Raw genomic sequence first — 12,923 nt, 5'->3', positions numbered from 1 at the left:
GGATACTCTTTGGGACTTTGCTTGTTAATAAATAGAGGTGTCCCGATCTGATATTGATATTGAATATCGGTCCGATATCAGCCAAAAAACAAGTATCGGATTTTATCGGACTGCATCTAAAATCTCCTATATAAGCGCTCTGATAAGCAGTCCATTTTCCGCTCCAGCACTTCTATCCATAGGTGACTCTGGTTGCTGACTATTGTTCTCTGTTTGAGTAACATCACTTGATTAAGCCTTTTCTAACATTCCACACTACAAAATAAGTAATAAAAGTATGTATGATTTGTGCTGATATCGGATCGAATCGATATCGGTATCGGCCAATACTCAAGGCTGCAATATCGGTATCGTATCAGAAGTGAAAAAGTTGTATCGGGACATCCCTATTAATAAATTATGATATAGCTTATATATATGTATTCCGGTCCTAAACACTACAATAGAACTTAGAGACACAAATGACAAAAAAGTGATGCTTCTCTTTGCTTGGTATTCATATTGGGGGTGGGGAGAAAAACTTTCACAGTTTTTGTGTTCTAATAATTCTAAACCAATTCTTACAGTCCAAAATTAATTTTGGACTTTTTCATATCTTAAAACCTTATATATAGATAAGGGTTTGGTTTCTCCTGTGTTGAGTACAGCTGATCAATACTGGATTTTGAGGAGATCTAATTATGATACATCAGCCAATATTCACCTTTTCTTACTTACTTAGAAATATGATCAAGATATAAACTGGGCAGGACATTTTGCAGATGAAAAATAAACTTGTCAGTGTTATGTAACTATATAATTGAGATGTTTATTTCACTCCTATTTATTGGTTTGCCTCTAATGTTGACAGAATGGAAAGGCCAATCATATCATACAGGAGAAAAGAATCAAGTCATCTTGGAGCATGCTGGTGGTCAAAGGTTGAGGACACATTAACTGCAACATATCCGGTCACCTCTGCCAAGAGACCTTTATTACATGTCACTCCTAATCTCCCTCTTCTTTAATTTCCTATCATCTTTCTGATACAAGGCTCAACCAGTGACGGTAAATAAAGACATATGACATGTCTCCACTTCCTCCCACTGTACAAAAAAACAAAATATTCCAGACATGAGTGCTGCCATCTTTCGCTGAGGACCAGTGACCAGTAATTGAGCTGTTGTATCGAGTTCTGGCCCACACAGTCAGCTCATTCAACTCAACAAACATCAGCTTAGTAAGAACTACTCAAAATGACAGAAACCATCTCTGGAAAAAAATAATAAAAAAACAAATGTACTTTGATGTTTTAGTTTGGCCAATGTGCTATTTGTTAACACTGGAAGGCAGGATTTATGACTTGTACTGCAACCATCCACCAGAGGGCGTCTCAGATGCTTTACCCTCACTTTCGGGGAGCTGTAATTCTGTCCAACTACAAGATATGTCATTGGGCTCAACAATAAGAATTGCCTGATTACCCAGGGCAAGTAAAATGCCATGTCAGGCTACTAAATCTAGTGACTGACTTGCCCAGTTGGGAAAGTGGAAGAAAAAATATTAAAATGTTTTTTTGTTGTTTGTTGTTATTGTTTTTTTTTTCGGAGCTTATGATGGATGTAGCTAAGGAGTGAGCATTTAGTTTCCTTCACTTCTGGGCTAAAAGCTGCACTTGCGCAGTAATGATCCGGCACTCACAAGAAAATTGCTATGACTCAAGACGAAGTTTATGAGCTGAATCTCAAGCAGGCATTTCAATCATCCTGGAAACAGTTTAGTTGGGTGGTGTAAAAATTCCAACTGTTTACTGCATAGTTTGCTGCAAGTTGGAGCGCAAAGCAAATAAAATGGGGTAATATTTCAAAAGCAAGTCAAGTTTCTGAAAAATAACGCTGGAGTGCCATAAGAGCATCTTGCTTAATTGACAGCTGAGAAGGCTGTTGACAACCTCTCCTTCATGGCCTCGCTAGTGCTTGATGAAACATGAACACTGAGCAGGTCAGGTGATCACAAAACTTGTATTATATTGCAACAATATTACAGGGTTGACTATTTGTGCTTTCAAAAAAGGTTAGATTATTTTATAAATAATCATCAGTAATGTGGATATAATGCCTAAGTGAGTAAAGGCAAATATGAGATCAGCTGGAACAGTCTGGTAAATTCTCAAAATGACGTCACTGGACAGCAATGCAGCCTTTAAAACCAGGAAAAGACAACACTTCTGACATATCACGATATAACCATATCCAAAATCTATCACAATATCTAGTGTCATATCACAATACAATAAAACATCATTATATTGCCCAGCCCTAAAACAAACCCTCAGCCACTTCCACCCTTTGTAGTACACAACATATCATCAGTCACAACTTACACGATCAATAATTATTATTATTATTGACCCATATTAAACTTAACTATCGTGATAGGTTTTTCGGCTATATCGCCCAGGCCTATTTTGTTAGTTGATATCTGCTAATAATTACAACAATTTGTATAGGGACAACTAAAAGTTGACTTTAGGTAAGTTGATACTGGCCAACAGTCAGACAGAACAGGCAAGTGAAAACAAACATCAACACTGGACCCTGTTTACTGCATTTTCTTTTTCTGGTCAACTGTCTTAATAGAAGATTTAAGATCTGAGTATGAGGACAAAATACAGTGAATCCAAAAGTGCTGTGCTTCTCATGGGATAATACACCTGAACCTGTATCCTACCACAGGTACACAGACACAGACATGTAAAGGGGTTGTAGTCTTTGTTTGGGGGCTCACTCAGCCTGATTTTGCTTAATTTCATCAGTGAGCTCTTGCTGAGAACTTAACTGTGCAAATTAAAATCTCCCAGCAGTCCTGATTGGGCCTGATGCTCTGCTGAGTGGGTCAGGCTGGGCTGTGTGTTGTCTTTGAATGTGTGTGTAGGGACATCTAAGCACGGTCATATTAATTAGAGGGATTCTGGTCTCCACCGCTGCGGCTATTGGAGCCCATAATGCATTACCCTCCCGTAAATCAGCTGAGCTGTCAGTCTGTAATTTTATGCAAACAACAGTAGCCCCCAATAAGCACAGCTCATTTGGTTAAATAAACCTATTTTCTCCAAAGTGTTTACCACAAACATCGGACGATTCCCACCTCAGCTCCTGTACAACACCCTGCTGCTCTATCAGTTGTGGATTGATGGTGTAAAACTGATACAAGCTCATGTTTAGTAGGTTTATTGAATAAATAACTAAAATTTAATCCTACTAATTTTAGTTGTGGTTGATTTGGTGACACAGATGTTAACTGGTGGTAACAACAACAGCATTTTAAAATAATACAGGACCCAGATTTGACCACTAGGGGGAGCAAATAAATAATGGTCTGGTAAATAAACCAAATAAACTGACAGCTTGATTCCACCAGACAAGGCGGTGTCACATTACAGCTGCACCACATCAGCTGGAGCTGACTGCAGCCATTCTACACAAGTTTATTTTTGACAGATGTTGCGTCAGTTTGCACAGAGCAGATTGAGTGGACGGGAAGTCAGACACAGACAAAGCAGAGAGGATGTCATCAATTTTCAAAATAAAAGACCTCGTGCATACTTGCAATCATAGAAACAGACAAAAAAGAAAACTGACTACGCTGCCATGGCCGAAGCACAAAAAACAAGGAAAGTGGATGAAAATAACAAAAACTGAGTGACATAATCAGGCAAAACGCTCCATAATGAAATGTCTCTGAAACATTAGTGGTGGGGGCTGCAGCCATGAGGAGGATGGATCAAAACTGTGGTGCAGACATGTCATGCCCAGTAGAATCTTTCATGTATTCTCCTTATTAAACAGAAAAATACCACTATACACCTTTTAAATTCAAGTTGCTGTTTTTTTACCACACTAAAACAGATTGAATTGACTTGTCAACTCATCATAAAACATACTTCATTCAAGTTCAACAGAAAAACCATGTAAAACTCATAACAACCATCTTGGTTAGTATTTCCACTGTTCCAGCAATCACCAACTCCTGACTGGAGTTAAATGTGAAAACATTTCTGTTCTACACACTGTTTTTCCCTGCTTCTGATGCTGGACCTCCAGCTTGCTCCTGTCCTGCTACACAGCTCTCTTGTCCCTGCCTGTCATGTTTTCATCATCCCTGTAGTCAAGAGTCCTGGTCTGAGCCGCTGTAACTAAACCACCTTGGTACTGCATTCCCTGTCAGTGTGGGAGGTTCAGGATTAGATAAAGTGCGTGTGGTTATTCCTCAACAAAGCAAAATCTTTTTGGAGCTCAAACAACACAGTCAAAACAGTAACCAGAAAATTATAACATATCAAAGGTCACAGATAAATGTCAATAACACCGACAAATGTTGTATTCTGTTCAATACCCATGATAAAAAAAAATATATAAATGCTAAAGAATTGTGAAAAATAAAATAAAACACTGAGTCGGTTTGCTGAGATGTATGTGTATGATATTTGCACAGGGAGCTGCTAGGATACGTAGAACTCACAAGAAGCAATAATGATTAGTCAAATTTGTGGAAAAGTTGCAGAGATTGGACAAAGTTGCAAGGCCGAAAAGAATTCACAGGGATTGGTGTAATTTACGTGAATTGTTGTGATTACAACGTCATAACTTCCTGGAGGGACTGTCTTTTAGGGCTGAATGATTTGGTAGAAAAATCATATTGTGATTATTTTGACTGAAATTATGGTTGTGAAATTCTGAACGATTTGTTGAAATGATCAGTTTTGCATATTAATTAATAATATTCATTGAGGTCTGTACCAAAGAAACACATTTTCATCTGGAGAACAGTATTTTTGGGCCAGGTCATCTCTGCAGCACCACAGTACCTCATTATTATGATGTTTTCTCACAGATTTTTCCTTTTTCAAAAAATTGTGATTTGCACTTGGCCATATTTTGATTTTATTGCGATCATGATTGTGCAGCCTTAATGTCTTCATATGGCTCATTTTGTCTAAAATCCAAAGATATTCACATAACATGATAATAAATAAAGAAAATCAGGAAATCGCCATATTTGAGAGGCTGATGCAATATTTTCTGCCATGTTTCCATGAAAAAGTGTTTTAACAATTAATTGATTATCAAAATAGTGTAACTCATTTTAGTACTTGCCTGGTCAGGCCAGTGAGCTGCTAGATTTACTTGCCTGACATAGCATGATACTTGCCCCAGGCAACCTGGCAAGCCTTATTGTTGAGCCCAGTTTCAGTCTGAATGTTCTGTCAGTGGACTCGCTGTATTACTCCACATCTATCTGCATGTAAAGAACTCTTTCACAAACTACCTTCCTTACTTTTTTGTACAAAGCCTTAAAATCTCTGCCCCAGAACAAATAGGCAAATCATCAAAATAGACACAAGCATCCAATTACTGTGTGCCAGCCATAATAATTGCTGTAAACATTTAGAACTACATCATTAACGCGTCCAAAATAACAACAAAGAGATGGATTCTAATTTCAAGCTCAACTTTCCTGCTTTTGTTCTGAGCACTGAAACTCGGCGGATGAACTTGATCCTCAGGGCAACTTGACTACACTAAAATAATCACGGCCTAATTGGCTCGCTTAACTTCACAACAATTACAATGTAAACCAAACAAGGCATCCATGTAGACTTCTTCCCTTTGTTGCACATGTTTGGAATATTTTCCATTGGCTGCTTTAGAAAAACAACAACTCCTAATTACAGTATTCTTGGGCTGAGTTCTGGCCGAGGCATTAATAATACATCTAGCCCATTAGACATTCTGAAGACATCTTCCACTTCTTACAGCTCTTTATTCCATTTATTCACTATTTAGACAGTGTTTGACCACGGGAAGACAACTGTTAACTTTTACTGTTAAATCTCTGACAGAGTTGGAGAGTTGCTTCTAGTCAGGTCAGACTTGGTTATAGTTAGTACAGCGGTGTTCAGCACTGGAGTGTCATATTAAAGCAGGCTGATGAAAACTCCTGAAGCACTGCAATTACAACAATTAAATCCAGCTTGAATGCACTGCGAGGGGAAAAAGGGAGGGGGGGACAAAGGAGAGGAAAAGCAGCACAACAAGAGAAAACAACAACAACAAAGCCTCTTGTGATTCTATCTGCTAGTTTGCTTAATCAGATACAATGTGATTTGTCTGGAATTTCTTTTTTTAAATAATTCCCTTTACAATACAACCGGGCTGACTATAGGAAGTATTTCCACACATACAGACACACACACACACACACACACACACACACACACACACACACACACACACACACCAACCCCAATAAAAAGCAGCAGAGTTTAAAAAAAGGATCTCTAATGAGAAGAGGAAGAGGCGATGGTGGAGCACATTTAGATATGTACCTTCATCTTAGAGTAAGGGGCTGTTTTAATTTGTAAGCAAAGGCAGCACACCAGCAATGAGATTTTAATTGATACACATAAATAATTCCTTGTGTACATTCGCACTTGAGTCAGATTCGCTGTTTATTTGACGATTGAAATTAGTCATTATCGGGATTCGTGTTGATGTTGAAGATTTTATTTATTAATATAGCTCCCGCTTAATATCCTCTGATCCGCTCCCAATTAATTATGTCAAAATCCACATCAAACTAGAACTTACACGCATATTGAGCTCTGGCTCGCTTTCATTTCTCTACTAGCCAAGCGCTGCTGTGACAATAATAACAAATGAGGAATGAAAGGGATAGGGAGCACTTTCCTTTGTTCCTCAAATGAAGATAATGAGGGCTGTCTTTCACTATGACAGAGTCTGACTGCTGCGATGAAAGTCTTGGGTTTTTGTGTTGGTTTTCCTGCTGTTGGAGGACTGGCCTTACATTCTATAATTGTACAGCTTTGTTTAACTCTGCTGTGCTCCAAACTGTTTGTCACAGGTAGAAAGAGTTCCACTTGGGAGGGAGCTAAAAATCTTTGTGACTAGTGATGCAGAGCACATCATCACATGCTCATCACTCGTTGTTAGGTTGCTGTCGCTGACAAACCCCAAAAATCCTGACAGACTGGAAGAGGAGGAGGCAACAGCATTGTGTGTGCAGCTCCAGACACAACCTTCCATAATAAAAGCACTCAGGGTTACTGACAGGGACCAGACCAGAGGAGAAATAAAGAATGAAACAAAGTTGAATGACTTTTTTTTAATCAGTTCCAACCCCAGTTATTGTTAATGATTGATACTTTTTAATGATTTAACTTTTTTCAGCTTCTGAAAGGGGGGCATGCCAGAAAAAGTTTGGGAACCAGTGGACAAACAACTAATTCACTGATTATTATTATAACTCTTTTCATGAGTTTGTTTGTCTGGATGTTACCCCCAGGCAGCATTATACCACTGTGGAACAGCCTATAGGAATGAATGTGAAACAGACAGAGTAAACATATTTTCATTGTCAATTAATCTGTTGATTATTTTCTCAATTAATCGATTAGTTGTTTGGTCCATAAAATGTCAGAAAATGGTGAAAGTGTTTCCCAGAACACACAGTGATGTACTCAAATGTCTTGTTTTGCCCACAGACCAAATATATTCAGTTTACTGTCACAAACAAGTAAAGAAATCATAAAATATTCACATTTATGAAGCTGTAATCAGAGAATTTGGACTTTTTTTTGTCTTAAAAATTACTCATAGCGATGAATCAATTACCAAAATAGGTGGTGATTAATCTTCTTAAGCGCACTGTTTATGAGTTGAAAATAATATAGTTACTAATGCATTTTACACCCAGTCCTGAGTATACCAATATACTCTTGGTTTAACAGTATATAAACCTAAATACACAAAATCAAAACTGTCAGGATGGGAATCTATAGAAGTACAGTGTTACTTCAAGGCAGCATTTACATTCAAACAGTTTTCAGTTACTTCATTATCAAATTTCAAAAGTGCATTTCACAATAAATCAAAAAATCAAACTTTACTCATCTATTTATGTGAATCCATTTTTTTCCAGATAGTAAAATGACAGAAAGACATTTTCAGACCATTTTTGTGACAAGATGATGGAGATGAACCAGGTGAGGAAGGCTGCACAAAAGGGATTCAACATGACCTCCAGGGAGTCAAGTGACAAATTAGTTTCCTCAGGTTCCTGCCTCTTTTGTAAAGTTTGCACCATGATTGAGGATATGTTGTGTGAGTGTAAAGGGCCAAAAACACGTATCAAGGCAACACCGCACCACAGAGGGTTAGTATTTCAATAATTTGTTCAGTCATCACCCTGAGAAACAGACATATACAGCACATTAGAATAAAGATAATAAGTGGCATCTTTTGAAACTGGTTAAATTTCCAAGAGACCCTATTTGATACAAGAAAAACATTGAAATGTCTCAAATTCAGACTGCTGGGATGCATGTTAATTTAACCGCTGTGTCAACCCTTTTCTCTGACCCAGAGAATCAGTATTGATATATAGTACTTGACTTCAGACGTAAAATAACATTGATTTGAGTTAAGATAATCACTGGCAAATGTACTTTTGCATCAATGTGGGGCAAGGAAAATAATTTACAAACTGTAAAAACAACAGTCTGTAATGTTACTGAAGCCATTTTCTCACTCATAGACCGTCATTAAAGAAAACTAAAATATGAAATGGCCAAATAACAACATCAGATGACCCATGGTTTGAAGTTGCAGAAATGACTTCATAATGCATGATCATGGCTGCTTGTTCCCTGGGTGAATCTATGCTTTGACTGAGCGCAGCAGTTCAGTGCTACACACATTATGTAAATAAACAGTTTTATAATCAATGACGTTGATAATGACGTAAAATCGCCCCGGACCTAGCAGCATGACTGGAAAAGACACTTACTTGAAATCTGCTGAAACTCTGGGTTGTCTGGACTCGTGTTGGCAGTCAGGTCCTGCAGGAAATGTTTATACCTGTGAGAAAACAGAGAATAAAGAAGGTTACTGTGTGCTCACTGTCTAAAAATGTCATTGTAAAAAGGAAAAAGTGTAAACTGCAACAATAAACACTTGGTGACATTACTCATGTAGCAGCCAGTGTTGAACAGAACATTCTTTGACCTGTCACTGCAGACTGGATGCAGGAAATCAGCAGCAGTACCTTACAAACTGCACCTCAGAGGAATCTAACAGGCAAAGAAAGTGTACACACAGTCTGATGCAGACCGGAGAAAGCAGGTTTTGTCTTGAAGGAGCATTGATTGTGATGACCTCTTAGGTCTATGTAACATAATGCGATGAAGATCTGCACTGGTTTTACTTGAGTCATCCTCAGACAACAAATGAAACAGTCACTATTACTCCATCCAGTGAAACAAGACGTGGGCACAACGTTAAGACAATGGACCTTCATTATCATCTAAAATTAAGTCTTAAAACATCTTATGAAATCAATCGAACAAAAACCTGGCTGAGAGTAGCATTTTCACAGTACAATTAACATTACAGCACTCTAATTAAATAATTTATGTTTTATGAATTACTTTGATGGATAATCAAAGTGATGGATCGTCTCCCCGTTCTCTCTGCACTCTCTATTACCACAAGTATATTAATGAGGCCTGGTTCACTGGGAGCGTAATGGTAAAATGTATTCACCTCAAAATGTTCAGAACAGGATGTTTGGTATTTATCTTTCTTTGGTCCAGTGTGAACAAAATTTTTACTGCTGATTGTTGAATTAACACAATACACTCTAATTCAGGTAGCTATGGAGTTTCATATTTTAAGAGAATGTGTTGTGTGTGGATCAGTCTACCAGCTAAAACTCCTGGTTAGTCCCCGGATGTCTAGTTCATATAGTGTGCAGCTAATGCAGGCACTGATAATTTGTCCATAGGCGGTTTTATCACATGGCATGGCACAGGCAGGCAATTGCCTGGAGCCTCGCCTGCCAGGAGGGCCTTGTGAATTTGTCGCTACATACACACGCATTATGCGCTGTGCGTCTGGCACCAGGAAGAGACACCACAACTGCCTCATGGACAAAGGAATTCATTTCTCACAGCAGAGAGTGAGAGAGAGTGAGAGTGAGAGGGAGAGAGAGAGTTCATGGCGAGTGAAAGAGAAACAAGTGAGTATGGACAGATGTTTAAACTTTCTTTGACCATTAACCCTGATGTTCATCTGTAATGTTGTGATGTATCTGAGACATGTCAAAACTACACTGCAGGAGTCTCTGTTAGAAACAGACAGATCAGAGCTATTCTCTCATCTCCATATGTCTGTATCTACAGAGGACCATTTCTGCCAATATGATGGAAAAAAAAGAAGATCCTGTATGTCATGGAAATGTCAATTTTTCTCAAAATAACTCCATCTAATAATGATTTACTGTTTCAAAATATTGAGTTAGTATCTCAAAATAATGACTTAATAATAATAAATAATAAAAGTCACTATTTTTGAGATACTAATTCAATATTCTGAAACACTAAATCATTATTTTGAGATAGCGACTTATTATTTTGGGAGAGATTCACATTATAATGACCTACAGGAAGTACTAACTGATTATACTGATATACTAAATTATTATTTTGAGGTACTAACACAATATTTTAAAATACAAATTAATTATTTTACATTATATTATTATTTTGAAATAAAGAATAATTATTGAGACACCAACTCCCACCAAAGCACCCTCTTTTGTGTATATAAATATGTGTATACATTTTAAATTGATCTTTCATAGATATTTATCTAGATTTAGTTTGAAGAAGGCTGCACAAAAGTTACAAAAGTTTTTTTTTGAGGTATTACTCAATAATAATAATAATAATGATATGTAATTGGACTGTAGTTATTAATTAATATTAGTAATTAAATGAATGTGTTCATCAGTTTAATGTTGCAGCTGGTAAATGTGCAGCTGATGTTAAATACTTTGTTCAGTATATTGCTGGGTAGTTTAATGACACACCATCATTTTTTATTTGTGGTGCGTTAATGTTTTGGATTGTTAATCTCAATCTACAAAGTAAAGTAGAAATATAAAGTAGCAGAAAGTGAAAATAGTCAAGTAAAGTACAAGTAGCTCATTGTTGTTTGTCAGTTGTAAATGTACTTATTTGTTACTCCACTGCTGAACAGTGATGAGTTAAACAGTTTGGTGGATGAGATCAGACAACAGCTCAAACTTTGGGCCCTTTACCTCTGTGGCTCTGTTAAATGAAAAGAGCTGCCTCCAAATAGTCGTGTTCACTAGCTGTGATTGCATTAATGGAGAAAGGGAATCATGTTGGTTATTGCCTGAGGCCTCCAAATCACTAAAACTGGATTTAACCTGAATTTGACCAAACCCTGATCCCATTTCAATCTATCAATTGGGAGCGTTATTGATTCCAAGTAACACAGAGACATACGTTTGACAAAGAATGATGGATCGAACAAAAATCATGCACTAACATTGGGCCTCATGCAACAATGTTTTCATATTCTCGTCTTAATTTTCTCCGACTTTTTTGCGTATGAAAGGCTTGTGTGAACATGTCACATGTCAGATCCAACAAACGCTCCTAACTGTGTAAATGCACGTACATGACACTTGGAAATTAACATAATTAACGCCCCAATAATACCATATAAGGCTACACTTCCTGCTCCATATGTCAGCAAGTGTTCGTTCATGGATTTGGTATCAAAGAGTAAAAAGACAAACTTTTTACAAGTTCCGACTTTTAAGTTCTGCTTTCAGAGATCCATCAAGAAAAGTTTGTCATTTTAACAGCGTCAGAAGCTGAATTAAAGGAGCTGCTAAAGCAGAAAAATGGAAAAATGAGAAAAAGTTCTGTTAATGACGTGTTACCTGAGGGTTGAACTATCACTGAAATAAAGAAGAAATATCTTGACATAGAAAATGACTCAAAAGAAAAAAAACAACTTGCCACAGCCACAGTAAGGTGCCTTCGATGATGGCAGCAAGAGGAGGGGTCAAGGAAACATTTCTATCACAGAGACAGACAACAGAATAAGTGAGGGCATTGCCATGACCAGCAACTTTATAAACCATAAACATGTAAAGATATACAGCCAATACACCTAAGAGATCATTGAATGAATGATGATAGGCTTTATATATTTACAACTATATTATAATTTGAAATGCAGTCCAACAGTCATTAGAGAAAAACTTGGTTTGGTTTGTATACCAGCAGACTGACTGCACGTGACTTTACAACAGCTCTGGACCTCATAAATTGTGTTTGTATCAAGTTCTCCTAAAGCACTTGTATACACCACTTAAGAACAAATCTGTTCATACAAGTGGTTCTTGCATGAGGCCCAATGTTCAGCCACAGTTGAGAATGACTCTGGAGACAAACACTGCACACACAGCATCTGCATCACCCATAGGCTTGTATTACAGTGCTATAACATTCCTTCACTTCTACATCAGTCAGTCTCTTGTGCCTTCTCATCTGCTGCAGTCATCCAGGAATTATCCAGTTCCCTGGCAGTCTCTCACTACTGATGAATGGACCTCCAGGACTACAGAGACCGACTTCATTTCAAAAATACATTCCAACCTGATTAAGAGATTAAAAAAGAAAAGACTTAACTCAACTGTACAATATGATAAATAAATTGCAGCCCATTTGTAGTGAAATAAAGTAACTTATTGTCAGTTTTCATCTAAAGTAACAGTTGTGAAGAGCATCAGCTTCCTCAGAAATATCCTTTTTACTGGGATGATGTGACCTTGAAGTGCATTGACAATTGACATTGATTTCCAGTGTCTGTCTGCCTTTGCAGCCTGTCTTTGTGCAGTCTGGGCTTGTTTCAGAGACATTGTGGTGCCACTGAGAGAGAGAGGTCATTAGTGATGCGAGCAGCTTGTACACCACTGCTACTCCATGTGGTGGCACAAGAGGAATGAGACATGCTTGAGAGCGACAACAGTGTAGTGTCATAATG

General features: G+C 37.7%; 1 protein-coding gene across 2 annotated transcripts in view; it reads right to left on the bottom strand.

Annotated features, from left to right (window-relative positions):
• arhgef39 (Rho guanine nucleotide exchange factor (GEF) 39) overlaps positions 1-12,923 on the bottom strand; it is a 94,138-nt gene that overhangs the window by 42,438 nt on the left and 38,777 nt on the right. For both annotated transcript variants that reach the window (XM_084711151.1, XM_084711152.1), the window contains exon 6: positions 8,848-8,918. In XM_084711151.1, coding sequence (XP_084567277.1) covers positions 8,848-8,918 — 71 coding nt within the window. The remainder of the gene's footprint in view (positions 1-8,847; positions 8,919-12,923) is intronic.

The sequence above is a fragment of the Lutjanus erythropterus genome, chromosome 22, assembly GCF_056507025.1.
Source record: "Lutjanus erythropterus isolate fLutEry1 chromosome 22, fLutEry1.hap2, whole genome shotgun sequence".
In the NCBI taxonomy this organism is placed as follows: Eukaryota; Metazoa; Chordata; class Actinopteri; order Lutjaniformes; family Lutjanidae; genus Lutjanus; species Lutjanus erythropterus.
Note: the sequence above shows the minus strand (reverse complement) of the source record. Positions and strands in the feature narration are given on the sequence as shown.